This window comes from Amphibalanus amphitrite, unplaced genomic scaffold (genome assembly GCF_019059575.1).
Source record: "Amphibalanus amphitrite isolate SeventyFive unplaced genomic scaffold, NRLGWU_Aamphi_draft 000015F_arrow, whole genome shotgun sequence".
In the NCBI taxonomy this organism is placed as follows: domain Eukaryota; kingdom Metazoa; phylum Arthropoda; class Thecostraca; order Balanomorpha; family Balanidae; genus Amphibalanus; species Amphibalanus amphitrite.
Genome location: NW_024881511.1, coordinates 511,967 through 531,357, shown reverse-complemented (window position 1 = coordinate 531,357; position 19,391 = coordinate 511,967). Strand labels below are relative to the sequence as shown.

The 19,391-nt window shown below is 49.8% G+C and overlaps 2 protein-coding genes across 2 annotated transcripts in view; both read left to right on the top strand.

The window, feature by feature from the left end:
- Nucleotides 1–217: 217 nt before the first annotated feature.
- LOC122385479 (ubiquitin-conjugating enzyme E2-22 kDa-like) lies at nt 218–4,110 on the top strand. Its single transcript, XM_043373808.1, has 3 exons — nt 218–565; nt 1,866–2,265; nt 2,929–4,110. The coding sequence occupies exons 1-3, from the start codon at nt 503–505 to the stop codon at nt 3,063–3,065; spliced, it is 600 nt and encodes a 199-aa protein (XP_043229743.1). The 5' UTR covers nt 218–502; the 3' UTR covers nt 3,066–4,110.
- Nucleotides 4,111–5,070: 960 nt separating this feature from the next.
- Nucleotides 5,071–19,391, top strand: part of LOC122385462 (gamma-aminobutyric acid receptor subunit beta-like) — an 83,291-nt gene continuing 68,970 nt past the window's right edge. The window contains exons 1-2 of the mRNA XM_043373795.1: nt 5,071–5,237; nt 5,550–5,649. The gene's annotated coding sequence lies outside the window, so the exon portion shown is untranslated. The remainder of the gene's footprint in view (nt 5,238–5,549; nt 5,650–19,391) is intronic.

Below are 19,391 nucleotides of genomic sequence, written 5' to 3'. Positions count from 1 at the left end.
TCGTAAAATATGTGTCACTTGACATTTTACTAAATGACGTTAATACGAAGATTAGGTCATATTTGAAATGAGTAAGGGATTTTTATCATTCAACTATGTGTAAGTTTAAACAATTGGCACACTTAGAGTTTTATTCAATAACATAAACAAAAACTTGCTATATAATTTTATAAATCGTCAAAGAAATGTCTTTGTTATTTCGCATCTGATGCGCCATAGTTGTAAAATTATAAAGTTACTTGTTTCGCAAGGAGCTGAGATTGATGAATTTTATTGTAAATTGGAATATTACGCAATAGATCGGCGTGGATGGTAGATTAATTTCAGTTTGACATTTTCGAGGGTGTATCGAAAACACCAGAATCACAATAAGGTAGTTCTGCTTGGTTGCATTTTTGGCTTTGAGGCGATTATTCGAAGTCGTTTGTAATTGTTGTAATAGTGCTAATTGCTCACCAATTAATTTGTTAAACATTTTCGTTGAAAGATCATCGGTCAAACGATGGCAAATATTGCGATTTCTAGGATCAAGAGAGAGTTCAAAGAAGTTATCAAGAGTGAAGAGGTAAGTGGCTGCACTGGCAAATCCCGAAATGTGGTTTCGATGCCGCAGGAGAATGAGAATATTCCATAAATAGGTCTACTTATTTCCAGAAACACCTTTTTTCACTTCCTGATGGTTGATACCTTGGTATACTGTTTTAAACAACATTTTTGCTATGAAGGTGTTCTGGTGTTTATCAATTTGGGGAAATGTAGGGTAATAGTAGAGCAGACGTCACACGAAGGTTTTCCATCCAAGGAGAGGCGGTATACCTGGAGGTGTTTCTTTCTAACAAATTCTAAACAAACCTAACCTGACCTGACCCAGCCTAACCTGGCCTAACCTAACCTACAGCCTTCAAACTCACAACCTAAAAACCTACAACCTACAAACCTACAAACCTACCCTACAACCTACAAACCTACAATGCCTCTCCTCGGTTGGAGGAGGCCGTCCCAAATTCCTTATTGGATCTGATGGTTTGTTGATGCTTGTTGCCAGTTAATTTGATGTAAGTGTGGTAAAAGTTGTTGAATGACTATCAATTGGATTGTGATGATTGATTTTGATTTTTAGGCAGGTATGCATAACGTAAGTACCTTTTTAGATACCTATTTCGTTACAAATATAGTTATTATGTTTTTGGCATTAAGAGGCTCAGGCACACATCACCTGCCACACTGCAAAACATGCTGCAAAACATTGCACAACAGTTCAAGGCTGTCCCAGCCATGTACTGTGGGGAAGAAATCAATACCAGGCCACTTCCAGGCTGGAAATTGCACCATTCAGTTCAAAAGTGGCTAAAACTTCACCATGGGGGTTGGAGATCTACAATTTTGCATAATAAAAATGTCAGAACAAGGCCATTGACCACCTTACTTTTCTATGAGTCTGTGATATATGTATGCCTTTATTCATAAGTATGTTGCTGCCAGAAATAATGGATTACTGCTGGACAGTAGTTCTGGACAGTTGATTTCAGGATGAGGTCAGCTTAGGATTATTCATGTATACATGAAGTAGATGAGATCAGATGGGTTCAGTCTACACTATCCCAGGCAAATTAACACCTCACAGTGGTTCATTTGGAGGTACCACATCACAGCAAAGTTTCATTTGCTGATGTAGCTCCCATGAGCTGTTGTTGCAAATATCATACCATGTGAATCCAGGCTGCATGATTTTTATTTTAGTCGTATTATCAATTTTTCAAGCATTTTTAATTTTAGGGGTGTTATCAATTAAAGATTTTGGTAGGCTTGTCAAGGTCACTGAATGACTCACTTTTGACGGTGTTCCCTTGTTCTTGTGTCATCAGATCGCCAAGTCGATGATCAAAGTGGAGCTGGTGAACGACAACTACTCTCAGCTGCGCGGGGAGATCTCTGGCCCGCCCGACACGCCGTACGAGGGCGGCCACTTTGTGCTGGACATCAAGATCCCGGAGACGTACCCGTTCAACCCGCCCAAGGTGCGCTTCCTGACGCGCATCTGGCACCCGAACATCTCGTCAGTGACGGGCGCCATCTGCCTGGACATCCTGAAGGACCAGTGGGCGGCGGCCATGACGCTGCGCACGGTGCTGCTCTCGCTGCAGGCGCTGATGGCCGCCGCCGAGCCGGACGATCCGCAGGACGCCGTCGTGGCGCGCCAGTACAAGGAGCGGCCAGATATGTTCCGCAACACGGCCACGCACTGGACCAACAAGTACGCCTCAGGTCAGTAAACCGTCTGCTGGTTTGGTGTGTCATTGCAACTTTGATACCAAGCGTTAGCTTAAAGTGTCTCACAACTTTGAGCTTGGTATTTGGAATGACAGCTGCTCACGTGTTTGATGTTTCCGTATTGTTTCAGGAAGTTAGCGAAACAAACCTGTGGAAAGTTGGTGCTATGATAATTACTGCCAACGGAACTCGATTAATCGTACCTTATCTTTATGAACCGATGTCACTGGCTATAAATGTCCGTGTATCAGCTGTCATAGCACCGATCCCGGATCACGGAATAATGTCCGGATTCGATAAGATATTACACTTGATGCCCTATCATTTTATTTTCATTGGTGTTGATTTGGACTCTGAACAGTTACGAAGTTTAGTTTGTCACAGTGAAATGGACCGTGTTTCTCGAGATATCTTACTATTTCAGCTAAATCTCCATTGGGCAGCAGGTGTGTGTGATTAGCCGTTGACAGTCATGATTGACGTCTAAGCCGAACCACTCAGAGGGTCAAAACTTCTGTTGAAGTGCATGCATGGTTGTATGCCAAATGATTTAAACGGCAATGCTAATATGTTCGAGTAATTCTTTTATATTTCGCATAACCCTGGATTATTGAGAAAAAGTCTGTTGATCTGATTGCCGTCTCTCGTTCCGCCCAGGCCCGAAGGCGGTGCCCGAGTTTGACGAGAAGGTGTGCAAGCTGCGCGACATGGGCTTCGAGGAGCACACGGCGCGCTCGGCTCTCTCCTCGTGCGAGTGGAGTCTGGAGAAGGCTACCGAGACGCTGTTCGGCTGAACTGCCACACGCACCCGCTGGGACACACAAACAACAAACTAACGGCGGCATACACAACACACAGACACACACTAACAACCAAACGTCCGTCACACAGCGTACCAAACATGCTGACACACACAAACACACATCTGTTGCCCCGTCGCTGGCTCAGTCCCCGTAGTGATGATGTGCTCGGCACTCGTGGTGACCGATAAATACAGTCAGGAAGTGACGTCTTGGTAGCGGGACACCGATGTCGGTATCGCACGGAACAGGCTAACATTCTGTGTCGATGTCGCTCTACGCTCAGTTTGGCTCACACGGGTGGCCGCAGTGGCTCATTGAGTGAGCTGCAGTGAACACAGTGCGGCCCGAAAGACGTCGCCGAGACACACGGGGCCTCCCGACACCGGAGGCTTTTGTGAACATCCCTCCCTGCCTTTTTGCGAATATGGTATCATAACTTTGGTGGACATTGCAGTGATATTGTGGTATTCCTTGTGTCGACGACCGGATCCAGTGCGTGGCTGATTTTAACGAAATTTACGTGTTAGGATAGTCGATATGCACACGTGTTTGTAGTGGTGATATCCCGAATGTTATCAGTCATCGATAGAAATGCAGATCGGGCGGCGATGGGTAGTAGTGGGTGAGGGAATTAAGTATGTCTGTGCGTGAATGGCCTAATTGATAGTACCTGCGTGTGAGTGATATGTGCCGAGTCGCGACATTTTCGGCTCGGTGAGTTCAGTGTTGCCCTTCCGATGTCGACGGTGACGGCCGCAGCGGCGCAGCCGGTCGGGCGCCCCCGCCGGAGACTGGGAGCACTGCAGTGGGGTGGCGCCACCGGCGGCGTACCGGCGCACCGGCGCGCTGCCGAGAGGCCGGGAGATCACACCCGGCGGCCGGCCCGCACAGCGCCGACCGCCGGGATGATTTAACTGTAATACAATTATCCGTATGCGATCACTGATTGGTGTGAGTGGGTTTAGCCGAGCGTGTTGTTTCGAAATGAAGTGCGATGGCCGATGAGTGTTAAATACATCTGTAAAACTGCTTTGAATTCGGCAAACCAGCATGAAATCAGTCTTGTTCGTCCTTTCGGCTGTGGATTGTGGTTTCGTGGTTTGCGGAGACAGGCATACGAACTGCGTGCCAGTTTGAGAACCAGTTGTGAGGCATACAGTTTGTGGACGGCCAATTGTCAAACGACCATACGATGCACAACATTTGACAATATTCGAGGAACGGAGCGGACGATACTCAACTGGAATCCTGCCAAGAATGTGATACACACTTCTGGCCACGTATTGGTGAACCCCAGGATTAGTGAGGGTTTATGGCTCTCAAAGGAATCTACCAGTCAGAGCGGTTTCGTTGGTTTGATAATTGGTGTGTAGGTACTCGAAAGAGCAGTAAAACCAGTTGTATGAAGCTGATTTGAAGGCGCTCTTGCTTCATGCTGGTCATTTTCGGGCTTCGGCAATCTTTGTCATGGTTGGTCCAAAGCTATGGAGTTACGTTAGCCATGACAGGTGATTCCATGATGTTTTCTGACGCTGGATAACAGGCACTAATTTATGGCTTCAATAATCAATCGATCCGCCTGTCCCGTAGCTCAGTTGGTAGAGCACCGGACTCCCGGTAGTGAGAGCCCGGGGTCGAGTCGCTCCGGCGCTCGATATTTGAGACTCCTGACGGGGATGGTCTGCGGTTGGTGGGAGCAACCGCAGCCAGTTGAAGTCAGTTGAGTTGAGTGGGACAGGCCGTGTCCGGCTTTGAAGGGCAGGTTAAACTTTGGCATCTAAATTCTCCCGTTACCCGGAATTGCGCGATCGGACGGTAGGGGTCGGGGTCTACGCAACAAGCTCTGCTTAGCGTGGGCCACGGCTCTATCAATCTGTCCATTCAAACATTCGAGCTAAATTTATTTAAAAAAAATCCGTTGTCGAAAATGTGATTCACATTAGCTCAAAGTGGTAGGTCTGCCCGGTCTGAGAGTCTGCCGGCGGATGGCGTCACTAGAGTTTGCTCAGCGTCCCGCCAGACGGCACTGCCTTATCATTTCTCATATTCCCGCTTGCACGAAGATCGTGCACGTGTCAACATCAACAACGACCCCGGGAAAGGTGTTGGCGGGGACGGTGCGATTGACGGTGTCGGTGACCCTCCAGTCCATTCCAGTCTCAGGTAAGGGGAGGCAAATGGCCAGATACTGCGGCATCAGTAAAGGAGGAAGTTTCAAGTCATTGACATCAAGGTTGAACAAAATGGCTGATAAGCATTCTGTGTGAAGTGTGTGGATTGTGTCGATAGTGTGAGTTTGGCATCTTTCAAACTTTGCTGGCCCAATTCTTATCATAATTGACTTTTTCTCGAGTTTAAATGACCCTGACCTCCGGCCTGTTGACCCTGGCGTGTCAGTGACCTCTGACCCCGCCCTGGCGGACGCTCGTTCGTCTCTGACCGCAGCCCTCGCCCCTCCCCTCCCCCCCTCCCCAGCACTGGTGCTCGCTCATCGCTGGTCCATTCTCTCAGTGCTGATCCACGCCCCAGCCCGACCAACCCTGACCGCTAGTTCGCCGTGGTCAGCTCGGAAGCCGTGAGTACCGTGCCTCGAGCCGATGCGTTCTTCGCGTCTTTCCTAGTATTCCTTCCTTCTACTAGTGTCTAAAATTGACACTGCCTGGCGTGTTGCCATCTTTTTTTTTTGCTGCCTACAACCACATTTTAAAGGGACCCTCCCACCTTCAAAAAAGTTAATGAATTGGCATGAAAGCAGGCATCGGTAAAATCCTTTTTGAAAGGATTGCATTCCCAATCCACATTCCTAGTGCCGAAGTGGATTGCATTCCTACCCGCAATCCCCTTTTTTCACTTGGATTGTGATCAAATCCGCAATCCTTTTTTGCAATCCTGTTGTATTATTATGTGCACTAGTGGATCTGGGGGAGGGAGGGGAGGGGGGCATAGGGCATAGGCGGATCCAGAAAGGCGTTTTCGACGCTGTAAGGGACATACCCCCCCAAAAAAAAGTGTCCAAAATCCAAAAAACTCCTCGGATTTCGATTCCTTACGGACTTCCTGCTGAACAGCATAAAGCAAAAAAATCCTGATAAAAGTGTTATTATTAGGAAACATAATGTACGTTTTGTCTATTTCGGGCGATGCAGGGGCCAGGGGAAGGGGAGAACATATTTGCTTTTAATGCCCGCTCCCTGGATCCGCCAGTGGCATAGGGCCGTGCCTCCATCCCCAAATCATCCATTTCTAGTACCTAGTCTTGCGAGTAATTCCTATCTAAGGCACAGGTATTTTATGGGAAATATTTTTTTGCCTCAAACACCCCCACATTTAAACCTCTACCCAACCATTGTTTTATATTTTTAAAACTCGCCCTCAAATACGTAATTTTGCCCTTCCTATGTAGTTCATCAGCGTATATTATTTTGAGCGTTTAAATTAAAAGCGTTTAAATTATTTCAAGTTTCGATGTAAAGCCCCTGATAGCAAAGTACATTAAAGGGACCCTCCCACCTTCAAAAAAGTTAATGAATTGGCATGAAAGTGATGTCCCTTGGTTCAGAAAGAGCGAAAACGAATATCTACCAAATTTCACCGAAAAATATTCACTGGTTTTCAAGATATTAGGCTTTTACTTTTGTTTACTTTTTGGGATCTCCCCTGTTACTATAGTCTGTTTTTCGTATCTTCTACCTTCACTCAAAGACGGTAAACTCTCTAATCACGTGCTCCAGCGAACATCTAATTAAATCAACACCGGTGCAAAGTCAATTCTTATCTCGAACGCAAGATCGAACGTCTGTCCCCTTGGTCCCCTTGGCCTATCCCGTTAATCAAAATGCGATGTTCTTTGTCAAGTGAAATGCAGTTGCATAAAAAACGTTACATCATATTTTAATTCTGGCAAAATTATCCCTTTCTAATTTCATTATGTTTTCAAACAACAGAAGGGCAATGGCCTTGGTCTCAGACAAGACAAAATGATCGTAACGTTTTCTTTCAACGTTTCAAAGCAAAAGAAATGTGGGTTAGGTGACTGAAATAAGGCGGTGAAGAAGGTGCACAACCAACGAATATCGCCAGAATAAAGAACTTAACTTCCTTGGATACCAGAAAGAAAAGTGTTGAAGGCGCGGAGAAACACCGTCGGTGGTGGCACAGCTCAACTCCGTCATGCTTTCAGCGCAATATAATACGAAAAATGCATACGTGGGTGTTATTGTTGTTATTACCTGCATTTGTGTATCATAATATAAGCCCTAAGGCGTTGGTGATTGCCAGCGGTCACTCAAAAGGTCATGTTAGATGATAAAGATCACCAGCAGCTTTCGACAATACCTAATAGCTGCTAGAACTAAAGATGTTTCGACGGTGCTGTAGTTCAATCGGTTGACAAGGTTTGGTAAGATTTGTCCAAACATGTTGAGCTCGGGAGTTTTTTTTAAATTAATGACCTTCAGCGGCCTTCACTATTGACCTCAGCAAAATGCGGTATATACCTACTATATACGTATACTGCTGAAAGTAATTGTTGAGAGCTATCGATTCTTGCCCGTGTCTTCGCGCCTTTCTTACTTTTCGGGATGATCGCGTGAGGCAGATAGGAAAATAATAAGATGAAGCAAATCTGCCTGGGGACCCCCCAAGCGGGCGTGGGCTAAGATAATTTTGTTATTCGTCGGTGTAAAAGTTATCGCAACGTAAATAAAGCAAAACATAAATTAAGCATTTGAAAAAATATAGGTAACACATTTAGTTTCTTTTACCCCATGACAAGGAAGTGCTAGCTTTAAACTATTCTTTAAATGTTCTCAGCAAAACGTCCTTGAGTATAGGTCGGTAGTCGGTACCAATAAACCGTGGTAACGATAATACAAGCGATACTCTAGCTTAAAGGTTTCTTTTCCGATTTGAACTGCGCAGCGAAGGCGAACTCCAACACGAGCAACAAACTCCTGCAATGAGTGGTGGGCCATGCGGCAAAGATTTGAAAACTATACCCTAAAAACGTGCTGGAGGAACAAAGCATCTTTGAGTGAAGGTAGAAGATACGAAAAACAGATTATAGCGACTTTATTTGGAAGCAATAATTTGGCAGCCATAAAGTGCGGCAGACGTTGCGCGCAAAGCAGCGTATACCACCACGTGTTAACGATGGTTTTAGTCTAAGATTTAAAAATCGTTAGATCTCCGCTGACGTCACAAATTCTAAGGGGGCATTCCAATGCATTAGCCCCTTAGAATCCGAAAACTGCAAGTTTGAAATTCCATATCTTCGAATTAAAGCATTTTTCGATGTTGTGAGTGCGGCAGTGCCCAAACCGGTATTTGCAGGCCATGGCCACCAATTTGGCTATCTCAACTCAAAACTAATGTTAAGGTGGGAGTGTCCCTTTAAGCCGATGAAGCCGATCTCATAATTTTCAATCGCAACAAACCATTTCAAAGCACTAATCAAACACCAAAACACGCAATCCGGATTGGATTGCAAAAATTGGAAGTATGATGCAATCCAATCCGCAATCAAATCCTGTTTTTTGGAATGGATTTCAAATCCAGGTGCAATCCACCAAAAAGGAATGCAATCAGGATTTTGCAATCCTGCAATCACAATCCTACCGATGCCTGCATGAAAGTGATGTCGCTCGGTTCAGGAAGAGCGAATACGAATATCTACCAAATTTCATCGAAAAATATTCACCGGTTTTCAAGATATTAGACTTTTACTATTGTTTACTTTCTGGGATCTCCGCTGTTCCTAGCGACTTTATTTGAAAGTGCGGCATTTGTTGCGCGCAAAGCAGCATATACCAGGGTGTATTGCATATACCACCACGTGCTACCAAACGTTTTAGTAAAAGATTTAAAAATCGTTAGACCTCCGCTGACGTCACAAATTCTAAGGGGGCATACCAATGCATTAGCCCCTTAGAATCCGAAAACTGCAAGTTTGAAATTCCATATCTCCGAATTAAAGCATTTTTCGATGTTGTGAGTGCCCAAACCGGTATTTTCAGGCCATGGCCACCAATTTGGCTATCTCAACTCAAAACTAATGTTAAGGTGGGAGGGTCCCTTTAAGCCAATGCCATGCATAATGCAGTAGCTCTGCATTCCAGGTTGAAAGGCTGCGTTGAGTTAGGTACACGTCACAAATAACTAGTTGGGTCGGTCCCATTAACTACGAAGCGCGGATCAAAAGTATGTTTCATCAATGAATTCACACAAAAATCGGACCTGCAGCCAGTTGCTTCTACGCTGGGTACCTTCCCCGCTCTGCGATTCCTTCTCCCCTGCGGTGTTGGATCCAATTCGGGTGCCCGGCATCCGTGAAAGGCGGCACACCACCATCGCCTCTTGGCGTCCAGCCGTTCCGACCCGCTGGTGGCCTGGTCTGAACGCAGAGGCAATCGAACGCAAACAATAACCTCATCATCGGAAATAGGAAACGGTTGTGCCGTCAGAAAAATGCATAGGAAATTGCATCATAAAATAGCTTGGCTGGAAAGGTCACCAGTACCACTTGGCTGAAAGACAGCAACACCTGGTCCTTATCTCTGACAGGGTCCAATCAATTATCAAATGTTGTTGTGTGCATATCTATGGCTGCTACGATTGAATGATTGCTAAGCAATATCAAAATTTAAAAATATTGTACCTAAGGTACGTACCTAAAAGGTATGCACCTATAATCCTATCGTAGACGCTTTCTGAGGAGATGCCCTACTGTAGTGAAAGGGAAAACATTGTGGGTCTTCATCACACTGAAAGCTTTACGGATAGGTATGACATTGTCCAATAAACATACATGTAACATATTTGACATTTATTTAAGCAAACAGTTGTCAATATGAGTGAACCAAACGATGATTATTGATCATAAATCTATAAGAGGGATTGGGCCCGACTTTCGGCCGTCTAAAGGAGACTTTTCGGCCTTTTGTGCAGGGGATGAAACTCAAACATCCAATGCTTACCGCGCTCTACTGACGAGAAACCAGACAGGAATAAAAGCTGCACATCATTAGCACCCAGCTTAGCAGCGGGGAGTGTGGATAATTTGACAGAACCATTGACAAGCCGCTCCAAAATCGCTACTAACAAGTGAAGCTGCAGCAAAATGATTGCCTCCGACCAATAGTCATAAGGGGACTGGAAGTCAAAATTAAGCCTGAAGCTGACAAACGTAAAACCAGTATAACGCCTTTTGGGGCGACTAACGGAGCGAGCGAGAGGGTGGGCCTTGCACGTGCGAAATTGCGAGGGGTTACCTCCAACTGACTTGTGCGCGGCACCCTACTAACCGCTCTCCAGCGATGTGCCAAATTTGGGCACAATCGGCCCAGCCGTTCTCGAGATCTGGAAGCGGCACCCTGCACGTGCGCACGTGCAAAATGGGTCCCAACTGACTTGTGCACGGAACCCTACTAACCAGTCCCTAACTGTGTACCAAATTTGAGCGCAATCGGTCGAGCCGCTCCCGAGATCTGGAAACGACCCCTGCATGTGCGCACGTGCAGCAGCACCCCAACTCTGGCACATGGATCTGCAGTGCCTAGTGGGTGCCTACCTACATGCCAACTTTCAGCGCAATCGGCCAAGTAGTTACCGAGATATTGCAACAATTACAAAACTGACACCTCTTCGTTTTGCACGTGGCACGTGCATAAGGGGTCACCCACATGCATGGGGAATAGTCCAATACTTGGTAGAAGGAATGAAGCTACCCTACAAAAATTACCGCATGTAAATCGGTCAAGTGGTTGCTGAGATATAAGCCTCGCAAAAGCGTCCGCACGGCCGGCCGGCCGGCCGGCCGGCCGCTCATACTCAGAAATTTCCGTTAATCTAAGGAAAGACTACGCTCGCCTCGCTCGCTCCGTAATGATTGATAGACGATATATGGAATAGGTATGCAGTATCTTTTTTGCTTGTTTGCAGTTTCACATTGGTCAAAAATTATTCCTCGAACAGTACCTATTACGCAAAATTACAGGTATCAAATCTATTCGAATCTATTAAAGTTTGATTTTTCATTTTTTCATTTTTGTCAGTGGAGTGCTAAATCAACTCTGAGTCAATTCTATTTCACGTGGAATGAGCCCATAACCGCCTTTATGTGCCTATTTCTGCGTGTATTTTTCAGCCCCCTGCTGTGGTCTTTTACCTTTGGGATCCTGGCGGGCGCTAACTTATAGTTGAACTTAATAACAGACACTATGTGTTTAATTTTCATCCAAGCAGACGCTGCGGGCGGGCGATATGGCGTTCAGCCAGCTTCCTGCAGTTGGACTGTGTGCATTTCGTGTAATTTTTAGTCAGTATGCGATACAAATTATGCTCGTTTTACACACCCGACAGCACACATTGTAGCTACGGCCAATGGTGCAGTTGGTAGCAGCTGCAAACAATCCAGTGAAGACAAAAAGTACGAGCCCGAGTTTTTGTGTAATGCTTTATATCGTTTGATGAAAAATGTAGGTCTAGAGTTGGAGGCAACCGAGAGAACTCAACGTGTGCGATGGTCACCAGTCAGTCAGATGCCCCCCCCCCCTCCCCCGAAAAAGCAGTTAGAGCGGGTCACCACCCCTACTAGGAGCTTCGCTGATAGAAGCCTGACGTCCAGACCATGATCAATGCCTTCCCGGAATAGGAATACATAGCCCGGGCCAGCCGTCACGGAAGCGCTGAGACGCTGCTGCGCTGCCATCCGCGACCCCCTGACCGCACGCAACGCGTCTGGCCTGTTCCGAGTCCGGCCAGCGGGACTACGGTGACCCCGCCCGATCCCTCCACCTACCGAGTGCAGCCCAGCTCACAAATTCCCCGTTCAAGGCTACCAGACTCATCCGTCATCGATGTTGGACTCACTGAATGGCGTCAAAACCGTGCAGGCTGGCCCGCGCACGGCGTTGGGACATTGTCTGGTAGCACTAAGAAAAACATCGCTGCCGGACGGCTCTGTCAATAAATCAACAGGGTTTTGAGCGGCAGCCGGTGCCGGCCATGGCATCGTCGACCAGCCATCAATATTTCGGAGGCGTCGGCCGGCCGAACGACGCGCCCGGTGCGGGTCACCAATCAATGACCTGGCCTCCCCCTGGCCTGGCAGCGCCGCCGGCGCCCCGGCACTGTCCGCCGCACCAGTCGGTGACGACAATTATCACACCAGTAATAGCCGTGTGACAGCCGAGGATGATGCGAATCGACGCAGGTGGGAGAAGGGAGAATGGGGAGGGCCGCGAGTCACACGGTCCTGGCACTGCAACCCAAGCAGCTCCGAGAACACAGCGTACGGTACTATGTAGAAAAACTAGAAATATCTATGCGACGGTATGTTGACAACGTTATGCATTTACTACTCAGTTTGCAATTACTCATACTCATACCCTTGGAATGGCATTCACCTTACATCGTGGACGATCCATTGCCTGTTCTCCCCAATGACTGAGAGAGTGTTCTGTGCCGCTGGTGGCTCGTCCAAAGCTCTCCTGTGCTGGACGATGTGCTGTCGTGATTCCCCTACTGTGTCCCGCGAGCCCTATAGAGGAGCCACCGCAGCTGTGCGCCCCCCCCCCCCGGGCACCGGCCTGCCAGGCTGTTCCAACGCCGACGCCGTCCAATTCTATTCACGCCGAGCCGGGGGACTGTATGGGCTCGACAGAGACGTTTGATTGGGACCATGCCTGCGCGCTCGGAACGCTATTTCACGTGAGTCCTGAGTTTTAGAATATTATACCCTTCAAATGTGTGTTTATTTCGTGACCAAAATGTGATGCCAAACGCAGCTTACGCTCCCAAAAGTAAAAAAAGAAAAGAAAAGAAAAACGCTTCTAGAATAAAACGTTACAAAATCAAATTTTGACAGTCATATTTTTCTTATCAAAATGGTTCTAAAGCACCGCCATTATTTACTTGCCAGAAACAGTTCTGGCAAGAACGTGGATGAAGAAAATGAACAGAGAGGTCTCAATAACTAGAATAATGATGTCCAATATTGCGCGGATAGTGAGTCGGCAGCGTAAATATTATCTAATGGTTCTTTTATGAGTTCCTGATCCTATGGTGTTACACCGGGATAGTACTTTGGCTTACACATGCGTTTAATAAAGCAGACCGATGATCGTTCGAAGTGCTGGTGTAAGACCAACGATCACCGTTTGTACATTGCTCCCTCGGCATTGGCACGACTTGTAACAGCAAGACCAGTGCACAATGCAGCCCTGGAGTTGACAATGAGACATGACAGCACAATATACCCTGTCACGTCATCAGACGCAAAGGGACTACTTTGGTAACTAGACGTAGTATAAAAATCGTCAGGTCTGCAGCAGCTGATCAACCCGTCCCTTCTTGCAGAACAGCACAGAACGGTGGGTGGGTGAGCGCTTTCTTTATCAGTTTTTGACCTGGTCCGTGGACCAGTCCTAAACGTGACGGTAATGTAATACCACCAATTGCTTCCAGGTTCGCTTGCAGGTAAATCTGTTAACGGCTGAGCTGCCGATGCCCATCTGTTCTTCTCGGGCCGTTGCCAGCTGATATTTTTCGCGACCCTCCGGAAGGCGTTGTGGCGTGGCGGCCGTTTCGTGGGCGCAGATATTGAGCAGTTTAACACGGTCAGACGGGCGCGCCGAGCCGAGGGCGTTAAGCACGACCCACTAAACCTGTTTGTGTTACGCGTCGTTTAATCACACCCTAAACTATGTAAATGGCCTTCCAGAAAGCTGATGTCTGCCCAGGGGCGCTGTAGGCGCGGGCAGGGCAGTGTGGCGTGGCGCCCGCCTATATCCGGGCTCAAATCACCGCGGCGCGGGCCTCGGCGGTCTCGTCGGCAGGAGTCGAACCATGGCGGTGCGGCGCCACCGGCCGGCCGCCACGGGGGCAGCACTCTCCGATAGGTGCCGGCGCTGATTCGGCCGGGCAGCTGGTACTGGCTGCGGCGCAGCTGGGCGCAGCAGCAGCAGCGGCCTGGTTAGGGCCGATCATCAGCTGCCTGCAACTAGGTGCAGTAGTGGCCGCGCAGGGCCCATCAGCAGCGGCGCAACTAAGCACAGCAGGGGTCCGGCGGCGGGTTTCGAGACTTGCTGGGCTCAGCGGTAGCTTAGCTGGGCCTGGCAGCAAGCAGGCTTGGGACCAACAGCAGCCCAACTGGGCCCACGGAAGCCCTTCCCGGACCGGCGCAGCTGCTATCAGCAGCACAAGTGCTTACGGCTGCATGTAGGTACTTTGCATTGTCATTAGAACAAAGGGTGCACCTTCGAAGATTGCATGCCGTGCTGCCGTTCGGGCAGTAAGCAGTCGTACAGGCCTGGACTGTAGTATAGGCCTGTACGGTCGCTGTGGCCTGAGCCGTCGTAGTCCATTCTGGGCGATCACCAGCCGTGCCGCCACCGACTGGCACTGCCCTCCTCCAGGTCAGTCCCCTGACCGTCTCAGGTCAGTCCCCTGACCGTCTCAGGTCAATCAATCTGCTGCCCGTCTCAGGTCAGTCCGCTGCCCGTCTCAGGTCAGTCCCCTGTCCGTCTCAGGCCAGTCCCCTGCCCGTCTCAGGCCAGTCCCCTGACCGTCTCAGGTCAATCAATCTGCTGCCCGTCTCAGGTCAGTCCGCTGCCCGTCTCAGGTCAGTCCCCTGTCCGTCTCAGGCCAGTCCCCTGACCGTCTGAGGTCAGTCCCCTGCCCGTCTCAGGTCAGTCCCCTGCCCGTCTCAGGTCGGTCCCCTGCCCGTCTCTGGTCAATCTGTTGACCGTCTCAGGTCAATCTGCTGCCCGTCTCAGGCCAGTCCCCTGCCCATCTCAGGTCAGTCCGCTGTCCGTCTCAGGTCAGTCCGCAGCCAGGCTCGACCCAGTCGGCCCAGGCCGCTGTTCGTCTGCCCGTCTCGGGCCAGTCCGCCGCCTATTCTGAGTTAGTCCGCTGTCCGTCTCGGGCCAGCCCCGCTGCTCAGTGTCCCTCACCGGCGCCGGGTGCCGTCGGCGGGGCGGCTGTAATTGCCGCGCGACTGTCGCACTGCGGACCGAACCGAGCCGGGCCGGGCCACGGCGGCGCCCCGTCCGCCGGCCACACCGAATTAAACCGGCCTCATATTGATCTGATCATGGTGCGGCGGCGGCAGCGGCGCGCGGGGGGGGGGGCTGACCCACTCCCCTGGGCGCCCGCTGTCGGCCACAAACGGAAGTCCTTCTGCGAAGGCATCACTGGCTGGTGTCGTTGGTCGACGTACCACCGAGCCCGGTGACATTTCAGAGGGGCAATCACAGCGCGCGCCAGCGGCGCTTTATTCGCCGTCGTGTGATCTCGGGATATTATTTTGTCGTACGCTGGTCACTAAAAACGTCCGACAACGACAAGAGCTTATTTCAGGCCATCAAGTATTAATGGTGCCTGAGGGTTAGAGTTTTCAGTAAAGGGTTTAAAGTGGTGTGAATTGGAGGAAAAAGGCTTGGTTGCTACAACACGGGGAATAGCTATTGCTGCTATACCTATTCCTAATCATATTTTAAAGGATACTTAGGTACAGTGCTGTATAATAAGGCTCGATTTTTAAATCAATTAGTGCTTATACCGATAGAAGACCTATCTTCATGAAAATTCAATTATTTGTTTTCAAATGATTTTTTTTTTACATTCGTGTACGCAACTTTTTGTGTGACATGAATTTCATGGCCTCCGGATGACATCAATGCCAAAAATTGCAAGACATTCTTATATTTCGGCATTGACGTGATCACTGAACATGGTCCCAGGGGTTCAAATTTTATTTCGAACACGTACAATATGCATTTTCTAATGTAAAAAGTAATTTTGTTAAGTCACTTGACAACAAATAAGTACGAGGTAAGCTTCGATTTTTTGTTGTACCTTTATATAAACATCAAATGTCGTTGGTCGACATTGGCGACACGTCTTTTGCTTTTAAACGCGCAGTGGTCGGTTATGTGCGTGACTAACTGTGACAGGTGCTGTGACCCATGGCGTTTTTATACTCTGATAGTGACTTTGTGACTTATTTATTCATTTTATCTAGAACTGACTTCACCTATTAGTCGGGTTTTCCCTGTTGGTGATTATGCGAATAAATAGATTGATAAATAAATAAATAAATCCAGAGATTATTAACCGACAACATCTGAAGCTCCAAATACACTTAACTTCTTTATGTAGAGCTTGGCCTGAAGAATTGGTCAGACCAATTGGTCAGACCGTCAGGCCGGTTGGTTAGTTGCTGCTGAAGGTGCTAGAACATATCTGAACTCCTGGAGTCCACAGATATAAATTCAATCATGAAGCGGTGGACAACGGTTTGAGCGGATTTACTCGGCATTACGATGTGACAGCGAAGCCGCTTAGTCTCCCCTCCCCTCCCCCCTCTCTCTCTCTCTCCCTCTCTCCATGGGCCGGCTCGCCGCCCTGTGTAGCCGGCCGAGGTCGGTCCGGCGGGAGGGCGCTCCTTTGTGTGCTTGCCGGCCGTCTCTAAGCGGGCCAGTGTGCGCCGCTCGGATCCCGATGACCGGAGCTGGTGGCCGACACCGCTCCCTGGCCCTTTGTCCCGGCCGCCGCGTCAGCTCCGACGGGACCGTCAGCACCGGTCAGGGCCTCTGCGCCCGGCCTGACAGCGCCGGGTGGCCAGTGACCTCAGTCCACGGGCGGCGGAGGGTCAAGGAGACGGCTGACCTCCCGGCCACCGCGATCGGATACTGTGCCGACGGTGTCGGGCCGCATCGGGTGACTGCACTTGTAGGTATTCGGTATCAAGGCATTACTGATAGCCTGCGGTGGTAGCCCTTTTCACGGCCGACTATTTTGCGTCAGGTATAGCCTTATACTGGTATACCTACAATTGGACCGAAAAGGACCACATCAATCTCTGAGGCATTAGAATCCATGCAAATATATGGGAAGATAAAGATATTTCACTAAGATCCCTCCCTCTTATAGGAGAGAAGCTAAGCAGCCTCTTGTTACGGAATGTTTGGTGAAGAGAATTATCGATACTTTGGGACGCACTTTCATGGGCATCTCCAGACTCCAGCAGCCATGCCGCGGCAGCTCTCCTCGCCGCTCGCCCCGGCGTCGGACCCCCGCGGCTGGTGTCCGCCCTCTCAGCGGGCGGCTGAAGTGGCCGCTCTGCCGTCGGTCGGTCCCCGGCGCGAACACGGCTGGGGTCGTGTCGGAGCCGACAGGGTCCGCCCACCGGACGGAACACGGCACACGGCCATCGGGGGTCCTCCGGAACGGGCGGCGGAACGGGCGGACCGCCCCGCGCCGCTGTCAGCGGGTATATCGTCCCGCGGCCGGAAACATGCGGTGGCTCCGACACACAGCTCCAGGTGGTGGATCAGAAGCGCGGTGATCTGTCCTCGGGTGATTGATTTGTTATTTCTTGGGTCTCTGGTGCCGTGGTGCTCTGTCCCAGCTGATGATACGGCGTATGTCCTCTGATGCTGTTGTGTTATCTACATACACCGGTTTTGTGGCACTGTATCTGCCCTTGCTCCTGCAGTACTCTGGCGTTCTATTCGTGGCACTCTATCCCCCGATTTTGCAGTTTATCCCCGATTCGGCGGTGCTCTTTACCCTGACTCTGCAGTGCTCTACCCGGTTTCACAGCACTCTACCCCGATTCCGCCGTGCCCTGGTGTTCTATTCGTGGCGCACCTCCCCCGATTCGGCGGTGCTCTGGAGCTCGATCGGGTCTGCCGCGGCGCCGTGCGGCCGGCCGGTCGGCGCTGGGAGGCGGCCAGCGTCGTCCGGTGATCCATCGGGGCGCCGGCCCGCCCCCGTCAGTCGCTCGCCGGCCGTGTCTCTGCCGACGATCGGTGACCGGCTGACATCTGACGGCCGACGGCCACCGACGCCGGCCGACGCGCCGCTCCGGCGCCCCCACACAGCGGGCACACAAAAAACCGCACACAGCACGGACGGCGGACAGCCGAGCCGGCTCTCCGCTGCTGGTGCGGGCGGTTGTTAGGGATGTGATGCAGCGGCTCACAATGCTGAAATTAGGAATTCAGTGTAATACACATTAACTTCACCTGAAAATACGCGTAATTGGGAGACGAAATGTGTAAGGTGACGGGTCAACACAACCATTGCAGGTGGTGGTGTCAGGAAAGTAACACAGAAATGAAGTAAAATGGACAAAAAGGGACTCTGATAATTCCAACGACCGAAAGCATATCAGCGATGCAGGCGCCAAGAAACTTCAAAGCATCTATACCAAAAAGCAATAAAAGCAATCAAACGGAAACTTAATTCTCCATTTTCCACTCTCCTGAATCTTATGGAGACGGTAGAAAAGAGAACAAAGCGAGTATTGCCAAGGATTTGGGTCATTAGATTCTTGTATTAGAGGTAAAATAGCCGTCACGTTTACCTGGGGTGAGCCTCAGAGGCTAGAAGAGCTCCAAATGTCTACAGGAAATGATGCACATGACATGTATGACAATGTGCACGTGTGCGTGCTTAGCTAGCTGTTTCACATAAGTGCACATAATGTGCATAGTGCGCACGCAGTGTACATACTGCGCAGTAGGATATCCGAGAAGGATGCGCGCGACACCCGGCGCCGCTGTGCCAATGACCGCGGTCGTCGGCTCGGCAGAAGTGAACCTCTCCATCACCCATGTCGGGCGGTCGCACCGAGCGACGGCAGAGCTGGACGGCTTGGGGCGGCAGAACAGACCTCTGGGAAAGCCGAGTCAGGGCTCGGGGACGGCAGAGTCAGACGAAAAGAAGGGCTGAGTTGGACCTTTGGAAAGGATCGAGTCAGACTGGAGGTGCTGAGTCAGATTTCTGGAAAGGGTAGAGATTTACATAGACCATAGACCTATGGGATATCAAGTCATACCTTTGGGATGGCTGGAGTCAGGGCTCCGTGTGGCGGCCAAATCAAATTGTTGGGAAATCCAAGTACTCGTAACTCTGTAAGACAACATGCATCTGCGACTGGAGGAGTCGAGCCATGAAACTGGAGCGGCCAATGTCAGTTATCTAAAAAAAGTCAATTCAGACTGCTGCAGCGACAGCCGAGACGGTCTCTGTAGCTGTCGAGTCAGACAACCAGAAGGGTCAAGTCAAAGCTTCAGTCCGACAGTTGGAACGACCATATTGAGAAGGTCCGGGTCACAAAACTTTAAACTGGGACGGACGAGTCAGAAAACTGAGTTTGCCGAGTCAGGCAACTGGAGGGTTCGAGTCAGGCAACACCGGGTAATTGGGTACGCCGAGTCTGACAGCTGACACACTCGGGCCAGTCGGGGTGAGAAGGGACCTCCGCGGCCAGCTGTGCGGCCCTCAGAGTGATCGGAGCGTCGCAGCCCC